A 14,766-nucleotide genomic window follows, 5' to 3' on the forward strand; every position below is an offset into this window, starting at 1 on the left:
TAGAAACTAAATAAGTTGCTGCAGTCCTACGTTATATCCACATTTTTTTGCCTGAACCGAGACCAGTTTAAAGGGAACAAACTAGCCCTTCTGCTATTACAAATCAGCTGGCATGGTGCGGTCACATAATCCACTAGGGGCGTGTCAGGAGTTTTAAAAACCAGTCACTCTCCCCCTCCTCCCACTGCTACACAGAGTGGGTTCAGAGAATACACGTATACAGGCACCCAGTAACTATAGATAAGAATTCCTCATGGCTGACTCCCAGGTTTAAGGTAACACACTCCTCTACCACAAATCAAAACCCAAAATTTGGGGGTGGAATTTAAGAGTGCTCCGCTTTAGCTTAACTGCTCCCACTGAAGTCACTGAGGGTTTTACTCAAGACTCCAGTGGCAACAGTTAGGCCCATGTTGAGTGCATGTGAAAATCACACCCTCCATGTCCAATGGGTGGGATGTGATGAAGTAGAGGGAGGATGTTTTACAACAGGGGGAAGAGAGGTAGGCCTGGCTCTAGCCACTCCTGTCTGAGGTTAACATAGGAACAGGATTAAAGTAAATGCCCAGCATAACCATTACTCTGTTCATAAGGTGATGCTGCTTCCCAGCTAGTGTAGTCAAGGCTAAAATATAAACCAACAAACAGGAAAGTGTCTTATTAAGGAATGTAAATGAAGTAGAGTTAATTTATATTGTTTGATCCAGTTACTTTTAACTCATCAGGTATTTATACATCTACATGAATTATAAAACGGTAACAGATGCCAAAACCACTTTTATATACTTAACTTTTCTGGTGGTTACTATTGTGACCTTTAATATAGTTGCAAATAAAATTTGCATAGCAAAGTGATTGTATTTCAAAAATCCAGAGATTGGACAGGTTTTTTTTTCCTATAGCTATTTCAATGCCATACGAATATTAAATGGTTTCCTTGAGAAGAGATTTTGAAGCATATGAATAAAAGCAATGAAGCCAATCCCCTCCCCCACCCTGTATTTTATTTACAACCTCAAACCCAGATCTGGAATCATAAAGGCGTTGAAACTTTTGCTGTTCAAAGAAAGGCCCTATTCCAGGAAATGGACATGTCATAGAAACAGCAATCCACCAAGCGGGCAAGCAGCTCATAAGTGTGTCTGCTCTGTGAAAGCTTGTGTGGGCATTTGCAGACAGCTAATTACATGAATTGCTTCACAGACACTACTGCGATATTAGGAAATGCAACACAATAGGACACACAAAGTCAAAGGGTTCTTCATTCTAAACAGTGATCAAGCTGTTACCATGCAGTTTCCTGTAGATATATTTTGTTTCTTTCAACTTAACATACCTTCAGTAGCCAGGATTATTACAGATTAAACCATCTGTATTTTGGATAACATTTTATGGCTCGTCAGCTCTGCTTCTTAAGTGCAAAATACAATACAAAAAATTGTAAACTGAGGTCCATCAGATTATTTACGGTCCATTAAGAAATGAAATTTCAGCATTTGCTTCAGTTTCACGGATTAATTTAAGCCTCCTAGACACTCTGTGGAAATGGGAAAAAAAGCACATTGGAAGAGGAAAACTAGTCAGCCATCTAATAGTTGTATGGCATTTTTAATTCTTATGAATTGGGCCACTAAACTTCTTTCACAACTCCCACCAAGGCAGGCCTCAACGTACGCCCATGCAGCTTATAGCCGACCTTGGATACTAATGCAATAGAACCAGGCTCCTTCCCTTCCATGGGAGCATGGAACAAAGCTTCATGTTCATAGGGATCAAACTTGGCTCCAACAGGATTCAGTTTGAGCAGGCCATGCTTCTTGAATACTTTTTGAATCTGTACTTCTGTCATGACAAGACCATCATACAGGTTCTTCAGATGAGGGTTTTCATCCTTGAGTTCCTCTTTTGGAACACTCTCAGTTGCTTTTTCCAAAACGTCAGCAACTTCTAATAAGTCCTTGCAGAAGCTCTGAATCCCTATAACGAGATGGACAGCCATAAGTCAAAAACAAAATCAGATTAATTCTTCTTAAGGGGATATAGTTAAATTTACATTTAAAAAACCTAGTATTGTTACAATTATCTGAGATGGGGGAAAGTTACTATCCCTCACACACACCCTTTTAGTTTGTGCATTTATGCAGTTTGTGCAGCGTCCACATCCCTTGTTTGTGTAGATTTTGTCATACAGCAGTGGGAGAGAGAGTTTTTAAAACAGAAAAATGCAATTATAAAACCAAAAAGTCACAGGTGGACTAATGGGCAGGTGTAGTAAATAAAACTACTTGACTCACTTAAAATTATGACTAGATTTCAAACTGATGCTAAATCAATTTAATTTATGCTCTTTTTTTCGAACACATCTTATCAAGGGAGTTATATTTCTGAGTTCCTGGAGGATACCAACCCAATAATAATAATAATAATAATATAAAAATACAGAATACAGAAGTGGACTGTTTGATTCTGGAGTAGGGAAAGTATCTGACTCCCTCAGCAAGTAGTCCAATTATTATTAAATTAGCCAAGAGACAAACACAATCGCCACCCTCAAGTTAAGTAATTTACTTTTTTCCCCTCTCCCATCCTGGGATTTTTCTGGTGTCACCCGTTTTGTCCAATCTCTCACATTGTTGTCCCACATCTGCATCTTCACTTGAGCTGTTAAAGCTGCTCTTAATAGCACTGAATGGGAAAAAAGGGAGAGGAAGCAGGCCCTTGCTCAACCAGTAGCCTAACTGACCTGAACCGGAACAGAGTTGAAGATCTCATTCAGCAAAACTCCTCCCTCTTTCCCCCATGTGCCATTTAAAGAGGTGGGTTCTGAAGCCACACCTTCTGCCCAAAACTCCACTGGCTAGTTTCCACAGGGGATTTTTTAGCTAAGGCCCATAAAGCTCTTCCAGTTCACCCCACTTTTTAATGCAATAACTCCAAGAGCTACAGCACAATGGCTGTGTCCCCAGAAGCTCCTTGCTGGCTAGCTATTATCGTGATCAGTTCTTAACTTCATCTTGCCAGCTGTAGGGCCATCTCCAGAAAAGTGGTCAAGGGAAGTGGGGGAGATTTTTCAGGAGGAGTGATGTACTTTCACATAAAGGTGAGCCAATGAGATGCTGCATTATGGACAAAATCAAGTTGAGAGTACTAAAGCCTAGCTTATAACCAGGGGAATTGATGTAGCCAGGACACCAGGATTAGGTGTGAATAAGTTCTTGAAGAGAACCGGGTGAGACTGGCCTATGTGGCTGCCACTTAATGCATTTAGATATTCCCTCCTTCACCAAAGCTTTTTTTGGGTACTAACAAGAGACAAAGTTATGTACATCAGCTAAAACTGAAGTAGGGTGCTGAGCTAACAGTATCCATGCAAGAGCTCTATAGGGACCCTGACTGCTCAGGGGAACTTTCCAAGTCGATTCCAAGTCCAGTTGATTCCTTCCTCTATGCAGGCCTAGAACCTTTGCAAAACAATGCAGACTTTACCAGCAAGGCCATGCAGTCACTTTAATATCTGCATAGTTCGATACGGGTGTCTTTAGACACTGATAATGGATATGGGATTGTCAAATGCTAAGCAAACGATTTTAAACCTAACAACTAACCAAAACTTCAAGTATAGCTACCTTAAACACTGAAAGCCCCAAATTAATTTTTTGGGATAAAATGGCCAAACCACAGAGTATACAAATGGTTTAAGGACCAGAGCACAGTGAAAACTTGTTAACTTTCATAGAATCATAGACATGTAGGGCTAAAAGGGACCTCAAGAAGCCATCAAGTCCAGCCTGCACTGAGGCAGGACCAACTAAACCTAGACAATCCCTTAAAGGTGTTTGTCCAATTGGTTCTTAAAAACCTCCATTCACAATCTCCCTTGAAAGCTTATTCCGGAGCTTAACTCTACTCTGAGTTAGAGAATGTTTCCTATATCTAACCTAAATCTTCCCTTGCCGAAAATTAAGGCTATTCTTGTCCTATCTGAAGTGGATATGGAGAACAATTTATCACCATCCTCTTCATAACAGCCTTTAACGTATTTGGAGACTGATATCAAGTCCGCCCTCAGTGTTCTTTTCTCAAGACTAAACATGCCCACATTTTTTAACTTTTCCTCATAGGTTCGGTTTCCTAAATCTTTTTTCACTTTTGTTGCTCTCCTTGGGACTCTCTCCAATTTATCCACATCTTTCCTAAAGTGTGATGCCCAGAATTGGAGACAATACTCCAGCTGAGGCTTCACCAGTGCAAAGTAGAGTGGGACAACTATCTCCCGCGTTTTACATACAACACTCCTGTTAATACATCCCAGAATATTAGCCTTTCATGACTGCATCACATTGTTGACTCATATTCAGTTTGTGATCCAGTATAATTCCCATCTACCCAGTTGTTTCCTATTTTGTAGTTGTGCGTTTGATTTTTCTTTCCTAAGTGTAGTACTTTGCACTTATCTTTATTGAAATTTATTTTATTAAACTCAGACCAATTCTCCAATTTGTCAGTGTCACTTTGAATTCTAATCCTGTCCTCTAAAATGCTTGGAACCCCTCCCAACTTGGTGTCATCCACAAGTTTTGTAACCACACACTCCACTCCATTATCAAGTCATTAATGAAAACTATTGAGTAATACCAGACCCCGGACTAACTCCTGTGGGACCCCACTGGATATGCCATCCCAGTTTGATAGCAAACCATGGATAACTACCTTTCAAGTACAGTCTTTCAACCACTTGTGTGCCCCCCTTACAGTAATTTCATCTAGACTGCATTTCTCTCATTTGCTTTGCCCTTCTGCTGCTTACAAGATATCCAAGGAGGTCTCAGATTTGAAATTGACAAGCTTCTTCTAGTAAGACTGCAGTTTACAAGTAGTTGCACTTTGCGCTTTTGTGATATCTGAATAAATCTCAGCATAGAGCTTCTGTTCCCTCAATGAAATAATTAGCCAAGTGCGAATGGACAATTTTACAGTCATGCATACAATCTGAAATTTTGCTTTCACTCAAGGTTTATTTGAGTCTTTTGTACTGCTGTAGCATCAAGGGGCCCCAATCATGGATCAGAACCCCACTGTGTTAGGCACCATACTAGCATGAATGCTTGTGAGGAGTGAATTTCAAATTAAAGTATTCAAATGTTCATCAAAATTGTACAAGAGTCCAGAATGTTGTTGAACTGAAGTCTGCTTCTTTTTAATCTTTAGTTAATTAGCTATCCTGTTTTTAAGCTTTAACTGTGGAGTTAAACTAATGTTAACATGTAACCATTCATATTGCTACACTTTATCAACTGCAGGTCAGGAAAGAAGATGAAATGGTTATGGATTCATAGTATATAAGCCCAGATCCACAAAGGAGCCTAAAACCCAGATTTAGGTACCATCGAAATCCACAAAACCTCTGCTTGGCTGCCTCCTAACTCTGTAGGTGTCTAAACTCAACACGTAAATTTACTCTGTAAGTGTCTCCAAAATGCCTAAGTTTCTACCTCTGGGTCCGCACCCTGCTGCCTCAGGCAACAGCCCAGATGCTTACCTCATGCCTAAGCCCTAATGCAATCTTCAATCCAGGTGAAGATAGGTAGGGCAATGGCTATCTTGCCCATGGGGCCCAATCTGGTGGGCATGTGCTAAGCCTGCCTTACTCAACACAAAATTGTTGGGGGCAGGTACTGGTGGCAGAGGGACCTTTAGCTCAGTGGATAAAGCATTTACCTGGTAAGCAGGAGATCTCAGTTCAACTCTGCCTGAGGGCAAGAGATTTGAACATGGGTTTCCTACCTCACAAGTCAATGCCCTGGTTACAGGACTATGGGATATTCTGACGTAGGGGTCTCAATCTCTCATCTTGAAGCCAGTCGATTTTGTGTATTTGCAGTGGCCAGATAAAGTAAGACTCCCACTACAGTCCAGTGGTTAGGTACTCTCCTGAGAAGTGGGAAATGCCTGTTCAAATCCTCTCTCCTCTTCAGGCAGAGGGGGAAAATAACCAGGGTCTACCACATCCAAGGTGAGTTCCCTAACCACTGTGCTAAAGGTTATAAGGTAAGCATCCCATAGCCAGTATGTATGGAGTTAGGTGGGTACTGCCACAGTTCTGGCAAGAAACAACAGTTTTTTCCATACCCCGACCAACATAATTATGTCACTATAAGCTTTAAGTGTAGACCAGGCCTAAGACCCTTTGTGGATCTGGGCCAGAGTGCTCTCTTTTGCTCCTGCAATATTTCCAAAACAATACCATTTCTATTTTGCACATTTGTTTTCAGAGAATAAAAAGAGCTATTAAAATATGCTTTAGTCAGACTGTCAAACATGACACTTGAGCATAATTAGCATTTCCTTGAAGTTGGTGGTAGTGGCATGTGCTCAGCCCTCTGAAAAATCTAGCTTTTACTTAAGTTAACGTTAAGCATTCATGCGTTTTGGCATTCAGACTTACGACAAAAATCTATTTAAATTTCAAAAGGCTTTCAAAAAAGTATTAAGAAAGCAAGTAGTTGAATACTTCTGGTTTCAGATCTCTTGCACTCAAATTTAAGGTTGAATGGGGGGGGAGGGAAGAGCAGATCTGGGAAAAGGAAGAGAATTCAGGCTACAATTTGCCGTGAGACTTCACCAGCCTATATGGATTGGGTTTGGCTCCCTCACTTTCTACAATGAAAGCTCACAAGCAGTTAAATTCAAATGTGGACTATGTTGCCCCTAGGTATTAAACAGCTAAAAAACTTTCCTAGTAAAAGCAGTAACACGTCAATGCAGTATAATAAATACTTTCCTTGTGAAACTGGTATAATATTGCCACATGTAATAAATCGAACAAATGATGATCCACTCAAGAAGATTATACATCATGTCAGTGTACAAGGGCCATTATGGCTCATATTTACTTACAAGTTTCTGGAAAATTTTGCAGACACCAAGCAATCCAGAGTTTTTTGAGGTATCAAGGTACATCTAAATCTAATGCTTCTAAAACTCACACAGTTTTACACCCCTCCACTGAAATCGTAATGACACTGAAGCATCTCAAATCACTTTAAATTTAAATCAGGACAGTAACATTTCAGGCTCTCAGCAACACGTTATAACAAGGACATGCCAATATATCTGGGAGTTCCAAATGGTGGGAGTTGTGGGTGAGTGGCAGTGTCTGCTCTGAACTTGCAAGCTTCGTTTTTCAAGTTAGTGTTTCATCACCTTACAATACAACATGTGCACACAAGTAAAGTCTCCACCCACCATACAACTTTGCCTCTTCTACCAATTTCTGGCTTCTTTGCCTTAAGTTTTCTGTATCTGCCAGGGCTCGCTTGTACTTGTCCTGAGGAAGAAGATAAAGCATATTGCAGAAAAGATCCCATTACAGCCCGTATATTGCATGCCAATAATTCAAACCAAAGCTCTTGTTCTATTAATTTCATTACAAAGCAGCAGTTTAACAAGCTAGACTCTGTGGTTTATTATGTTATTAAAAGTTGCATCTAAATTCTAAACAATATTTGTACCTAGCACTTCAAATGAGTGTACAAAGACTAATCCTCATGTCCTTGTGATGTAGGCATGTATTAGCCTCATTTTGAAGGTGGAAAAACAAGGGAGAGAGAGAATCAGTACTTCTGTGTTCACCCTCTTGCCCACAAGTGGTTTTTATTTTGTTTTTTTTAGGTGACTTGGGGTAAGGAGGAGATACAAGGGGATGGCATAGGAGGAAAAGATGTGCTTCCAGGCTCTCCGGCCCAGATCCAACAAGGTATTTAGGCTCCTAACGTCCGTCAAAATCAATGGAAGTTAGGAACCTAAATACCTTTGTGGATCTGGGCCTCAATGTGGGGTGTTTTTTTTATTCTTAACTAGAGCTGTGAAGTACTGGAATGTCAAAAAGTTTGCCTCTCCTAATCCCTTGTACATTCTAGACCAGACTTAGTACATCACATGGGATACCTCTGCACTGACTCATTATGCCACAACCATGGCATGGTGTTGTCTTTTTATTTTTGCGTCAATCCATTTGTTATCAGCAGAGCAAAATAGTCTTACTTAGCTACTGGTTGCTGAACTGTCCCCACATCCTCCCAGACCTCCTATGCTCACCCATTAAACATTCTGAACCCCACACTACAAGGGAATAGGACACTTCTGTACCTCTCCTTCCTGGCACCTCTGCTCTCTACCAGCTGAGGAAGGAACACCACAATTTAGCCCATGAATGCAAATTTATCACATGCCGGAGTCACCATATACTAGTTCTTTCATCATAGTAGCCAACATCTTCAGATTGCAGGGGCCACAAGTTTGCTCAGCCTTACCTTCCAAAACCTGTCTGCTCATGGTTCTTAACTAAGGGAGAGACAAGGTGGGTGAGGTAATATCTTTTATTGAACCAACTTCTGTTGGTGAGAAAGATAAGCCTTTGAGCGCACTTCCAGGAAGAAAGAATGAGCACGCAGGCCCAGAAGGCTGAAAATAAAGGAAAGGGCTTCAGGTCTTAGGACTTATAAGCACAAATTAATTTGGTCTCAGTTGGGTCAAAGACATTATGCAGTTTGGCACCACTGGAAGTGCCTGCTAGAGAGAGATGCCAAGAAGCAAAACAGTAGGTTTTGCCTTTGCAGGCTGGGGAAAAAGTGGGTTGGCAGAATTTGGGGAATTCTGCAGAGCGTATTCATATGTTATGCCTTGCTCATGCCACTGCTATTGTTATCAATATAACCACTAAACTCAGATTTAGTTCTATACCGGATAAAAAGGCTAACTCTTCCAGGATTACTAGAAGAGAAAGAGAGGCTAAGGAGAAAATATGTGAGTAAACATGAAGCTTATGTTCCCAGGCCTCAGTGATGAGTATTATCACCCACATTTTTCTAGATTGAAAACCAAGGCCAGAGAGCATATTAGCAGTCTGTTCACAGCAAAACGACTATGTACTACTAATGAACTAAACTTAAAAGGAAGCGTCCACTTAGGATTATTCAAATCTATAATATTTAATTCATGAAATAACTGCTACATAGTCTTATCCAGCTTGTGTACAGTGCACCTGGAACGTCACACTTTTCCTAGAATGTGTGCATGCTGGCTGACCAAAAGACCCTTACAGTCATTTCTTTTAGTTGCTCTTCCAATTTGGCTTTTTCTTCAATGAATATCTTCTCAGCAGAGCTTGCTTCAGCCTTCGGTTCATTCTGGCTCTGGTAATCTTCCAAGTTCTGTCCAGTGCTTTTCTGTTGTGTTGCTATGCAAAGCAACCGTGGAGAAGTCCTAAAGCAAACACAGTCAGAGCATTAGTCAGCTGCTCATCCTAGGAAAGATTAGCGGGTTTTGAACATACTGAATACCTGATTTGCCTTGATCTCATACAAAAGAAACCTCCATCCTAAAGCCAGAAAAATGATTTGTAAAGAAATGAAGGCTACAGTCCTGCAACCCATGTGCACATGCTTAACTGTGAGTTGTCCCACAGTGCATAAGATTTGCAAGACCGTGGCCTTACTCTATAGTTCCTTGCTAACTGTAACTCAGTATCCAATGTGATATGGAATGGTGTCCACAATAATCTCTGCAGTCTTGACAGCCCAAAATTAGAAAAACCCTACAAGTTGGTCTAATCACTGTTCCATCTACCTGCACCCCGGCTCCTATTTAAACTATCTTGGGGGGAAAATATCTTGGAAGCATGCACAGAAAGCTTGAAGTTACACCCTTGCCATAATGGAGGTAGTATTTGCCTTCCCCGTTTAAAGAGAGGTGACTGCTCACTAGCTTTTTTGCCCCAAATTTTCTGCAATTATGAGGCCTGACATGTTTTCAATAAAAACTTATCTGACAACACATTTAGGAACACCGGTTAGAATCAAATCTGTCCTGAAAGGTGTGCTGAAGCCTCGAGTCTTTAGTCACACCAATTTATTGTTCTCTAGTGTTCAAGCATGATGGAACTCTTATTGATTAGCTGGATTCAGGTGCTCCTGTACAGTTGCAGGTGTCATTCTGCAACAAGACAGCCACCACTAGCAGGCAATACAGGCAAGCACATTTTAATTATTTCAAATAAAGATTTCTTAAGTTTACTAGGGAAAGATGGTTGAGGAAAAAATGAAGGCCACTTCCTTTTCATTGGGTATATAATTAGGAAACAAATCCACAACAATTTAGTTACCTAATGTCCTGATTAATTTACATTTAAGGCTGAAGTCTCATGATGCAATCATTTTCAACGCTTCAGTCACTAAACCTCCTCTAAAACAAAGGAACTGGAATAACTACCTGCTGGTGAAAAATCCAGAAAACAACTGCCACCTCATTTGTAAATAGCTAATCCAAAAATTCAAGTATTGTGAGTAACTCAGAATCAGCAGAAGAATTCTAATTATTACACAACTGATTCTTTGGCATCAGCAGAAATGGGTTAAAACATGAAGTAAAAATGAGGTGTTTGCGTAATCATATGTATCTGACATTTCTTAGTGATTCATTTAATTTAAAATATCTATTCTTTAGGACAGTAGTTATCAAACTTATTTAACCGTGCTCCCCTTCTTTGTGTCTATAGCAGTTTACACCCTCCCACCCCACCATACAAGTACATATACCGATAAAAAGAAATCAACATGCAACTCTCACTAAATATTAAAAACAGTAAGGCATTTATACTGAAAATTTACATTACTTGATTCGAACAGAGCCATTTAAGTAAAATGTTGCTTACAGACATCACACTGTTACTAGCATGATAGGTATGCCTGTTTTTTGGAGCAGAGCAATTCCATTAATTGCACAAATGAGCCAACAATCCATTGTAATAAAAGCAAAACTGCGATTGTGGTCGACGCTGCACACCATGTCGTAGCAAATGGATTAACAACTTGGCATAATGCTATGCAAGCTTAACAGAAATCCATCAAAATGCACAGTGCCATCTGAGCTTTGCTAGCTATTCATTGCTGTGGGTAAAATGTGCATAGTAAGTTTTTTTGGTCCTAAAAGCTTGTCATGCCCCTCCCCCTTGAATACATTTTATGTGCCACTGGCCCCCACCTCCCAGTTTGAGAATCGCTGCTTTAGGATGATTTTGTGCCCATTTTTCCATGAACGAGAGGCGCATGTGTTGGGGTGGCAAGTTCAGAAATAAGATAGCAAATGAGGACAATCCTCTTTCCCTCACGTATCTTTGCCTCTGCTCCTACAAGTGACTCTAGGCCTTTCTTCACAAAGTACCATATGCTTAGAACACCTCCCTCTTACTATGCATCAAAATCAACAACTTAAAACCTATAAGCCTACACACAGGTAGGCACTGCCATATTTATTTAGCTGCCTTAATAAATATGGCTTCAGCTGATTAACTTGAATGAGTTTGAAAGTTGCCCAAGAGTCTCTTCACTCCAACCTGTGATCTCTTAAGAAATAAAGCACCTTTATCCAAGACACCTATTGCTGAATGACAGTAACTACTAGCTCCCACCCACTTGCCTTGTCTACCTGATCATTAAATCCTTCAACAGAAATGCATCCAAACTGCATGAGCTATGAAACATGACATGCAGTAATGACATGACAGGACAGTGTAGCAGCAGACTGAATTTTGGCTACTGTTAATTTGCTTTCACAGGGGATTTCTCCCTGCTGTTACACAACGCACATAAAATTTGGCAACGGCTAGGATTTCTATTGCAGCATTTAAAATGCCGCTGAGTTGGAGATCAGGCATCTTATTACACACAATCTTGCAGCCTCTATGGTGCGAATGAAAAGTGCAGCCACCAGAGCTACAGAGTTTTGTGCAGCTCCCTGTGTGTTGCTTCTCATCAGTGAGCCACTGATTCCCTCACATGGGCTGCCTCCCTCACAACAAGCAGGTCAAGCTTGAACCCTCTCTCCTGCTCTGCGGGGGGGGGGGGGGGGGGGGGGGGGGGAGAGAGAAGGATGAGACACAGCAAGGACATTTTTCTCTTGATGGCAAGGAGAAATGCCACACAGAGCTGCACAACTCCATCCCCTGAAGCAAACTGCCAACCTTGTCTCCCCTTGAGTCAATGAGTGACTCCCAATCTCTGTAGGGCCCTGCCTTTGCCCCTTTTTCTGCTGCTCTCCAGGGTGGGTGTGCGGGGCAAGGTGCAGGAATCTTGACTCCCCCACTTGGGCCAGGAGAGACAGTCACCCACGTTCATGCCCCAGCTGGGGCACTCTGGAGCCTCCTCGGGCATGGTAAGAGCCCCGGCGAGGGGCAGGTGGTGACAGAGGGCAGAGACCCTGCGGTGGGCGGGGCTTCCCTAGGGCCTTGACTATAAAACACAGGCCCCGGACAGCAGCTAAGCTTGGCTAACCCGGGTGAGCTCGGCGGAGACCCGGGCATGGAGGCCGGCCAACAGGCGGTGGGCTCCCCGAGCGGGACCGGGGAAGCCGCCCGCGGCACGAAGGTGGGCCAGCGGGTCACCCTCCTACCCGCCGCCACAGGCGAGGCCCAGCGGCAGTTTGGGGAAGGGGCGGTGTCGGCCTGCAGGGAGCTGGGCCGCAGCCAGCGCAGGGTCTGCGCGCTCACGGGGCCGGACCGGGCCGGGCCGCAGGGCTCATTCCGCCCCGGGCCCGGGCCGCAGGGGCCGGCCTCAGGCGCTGCAAGGCCCCAGCCGCCTCCGCGGCCCCCTAGGGGTGGGGGGGAGAGGGGAGGGCCCGCGCCGCCCTTACCGCAGCGGGCAGCTCAGCAGCGGGTAGCGCCGCGGTCTCAACAGCAGCCGCACGCACCGAGCCGCCGCCGCCGCCGCCATGGCTTCTCCGCGCTGAGTGCGGGCGGCTCGCTCTCCGCCGAACGCCCAGGGTCACGGCCGAGCCACGGCCCAATCAGCGGGAGCGGCACCCCTCTGGGGCCGAGAGTGACGGGACCAAGCGCCAATCAGCCGGGCCGGCCTCTCCATGGGGGCGAGGCCTCCCCCCTCCCGGGCTCATAGCACCTTGAGCGAGAAGCAGTTGAAAGGGCGCGGACGGCTCCCTTGCCTTTGCTCGGGGGTGAGGCTACTGGTCCGAGGGCTAGGCGTGGCCAATGGGGGGGGGGCGGGGAGATAGTGAACATTCCAGGCCAGCCTTGCGCGCGCCAGGTCTTCCAGCGCTGGTGGGTTCAGGCGCTGCAGGGCTCTCTGGGGCAGGGCCTGGGCCCCCTGCTGCCCTGGCCGAAGCCACTGCCTTGCCCCCTTCCCCGTGCTCGGCCTCATCCAGGGCTGCCTGTGGTCAGGGGCGTCCTTTCAGATTGGGGGGCAACTTTAACTGTGGTTCCTGTGGCTACTTAGGCACTTTAAAACTGTAAGTTTATTGGCAGACAACTTAGCAATGAGCTGACAGGAGCCCTGTATCTAATGCCTTTATAAAAGAAAGCAAATTAAATAAATATTAGAACCGCTCAGTTCTAATAGCAACATGTGCTGACATCTTGTGACAAGACACTTAAGGGATACTGCAAAAAGAACAGGAGGAGGTGCTTCAGAGGCACCTTAGAGTCTAACACATTTATTTGAGCATAAGCTTTTGTGAGCTAGAGCTCACTTCATCGGATGCATTCCTGTAGCTCACGAAAGCTTATGCTCTAATAAATTTGTTAGTCTCTAAAGTGCCACAAGTCCTCCTGTTCTTTTTGTGGATACAGACTAACACGGCTGCTTCTCTGAAACCTGTCATTAAGGGATACTGGTTAGGTTAAAATGTTCATGTGGATTCTTACTTTGTAACTAACTCTGTGCAGAGAGAGAGACTCTGTCAGGACTCCTCGGTTCTAGCGCCACTCTGGGAGTGGGTTTTATATAACATCAGAATGTCCATATTGGGTAACACCAATGCTCCATCTAGCCCAGTATCCTGTCTTCCAATGGTGGCCAATGCCAGGTGCTTCAGAGGGAATGAGCAGAACAGGCAATCATGAAGTTGCGCTGTTGCCCACTCCTAGCTTCTGGCAAACAGTGGCAAGGGACATGCAGAACATGGTGTTGGATCCCTGCCCAACCTGGCTAATAGCTATTGCTGGACCTATCCTCCATGAATTTATCTGGTTCGTATTAGAACCCTGTTATAGTTTTGGCCTTCACAACATCCCCAGGTTGACTGTGAAGAAATACTTTCTGATTTTGTTTGTTTTAAATCTGCTGCCTATTCATTTCATTGGGTGACCCCTAGTTCTTGTGTTTTGTGAACAAGTAAATAACATTTCCTTATTCAATTTTTCCACACCATTCATGATTTTATAGATCTTCATCATATCCTCCCCCCCCTTTGTCATCTCTTTTCCAAGCTGAAAAGTCTCAGTCTTTTTAATCTCTCCTCATACAGAAGGTGTTCTATACCCCTAATCATTTTGGTTACCCTTCTCTGTACCTTTTCTAAATCCAATATATCTTTTTTTGAGATGGGGGACCAAATCTGCACTATTCAATATGTTGGCAGATTTATATAGTGGCAATATGATATTTTTCTCTTATTATCTATCCCTTTCCTAATGATTCCCAATATTATCTTAGCTTTTTTGATTGCCACTGCACATTGAGCAGCTGTTTTCAGAGAACTATCCATAATGACTCCAAGATCTCTTTATTGACGGGTTCAGCTAATTTAGACCCCATCATTTTGTATGTTGGGATTATATTTTGCCATGTGCATTACTTTGCATTTATCAACATTGAAGGTGTTTTTTTAGAGCCATGACAACACAAGCCATGTTAACCTTGCCAGTGTAGACTACCCCTTTGTTTCCTATCTTTTAACTGGAATGCCTGGTAATGCTTT

The 14,766-nt window shown here is 43.3% G+C and overlaps 1 protein-coding gene across 1 annotated transcript; it reads right to left on the minus strand.

The window, feature by feature from the left end:
• Positions 1 to 670: 670 nt before the first annotated feature.
• On the minus strand, positions 671 to 12,863 carry GRPEL1 (GrpE like 1, mitochondrial). The gene is made up of 4 exons (XM_073342592.2): positions 12,688 to 12,863; positions 9,102 to 9,264; positions 7,246 to 7,327; positions 671 to 1,977 (listed from the first exon to the last, which is right to left on the minus strand). Exons 1-4 carry the CDS (start codon positions 12,765 to 12,767, stop codon positions 1,631 to 1,633), a joined length of 672 nt encoding a protein of 223 aa, XP_073198693.1. The 5' UTR covers positions 12,768 to 12,863; the 3' UTR covers positions 671 to 1,630.
• Between the last annotated feature and the right edge of the window lie 1,903 nt (positions 12,864 to 14,766).

The sequence above is a fragment of the Lepidochelys kempii genome, chromosome 4 (assembly GCF_965140285.1).
Source record: "Lepidochelys kempii isolate rLepKem1 chromosome 4, rLepKem1.hap1, whole genome shotgun sequence".
Classification (NCBI taxonomy): Eukaryota; Metazoa; Chordata; order Testudines; family Cheloniidae; genus Lepidochelys; species Lepidochelys kempii.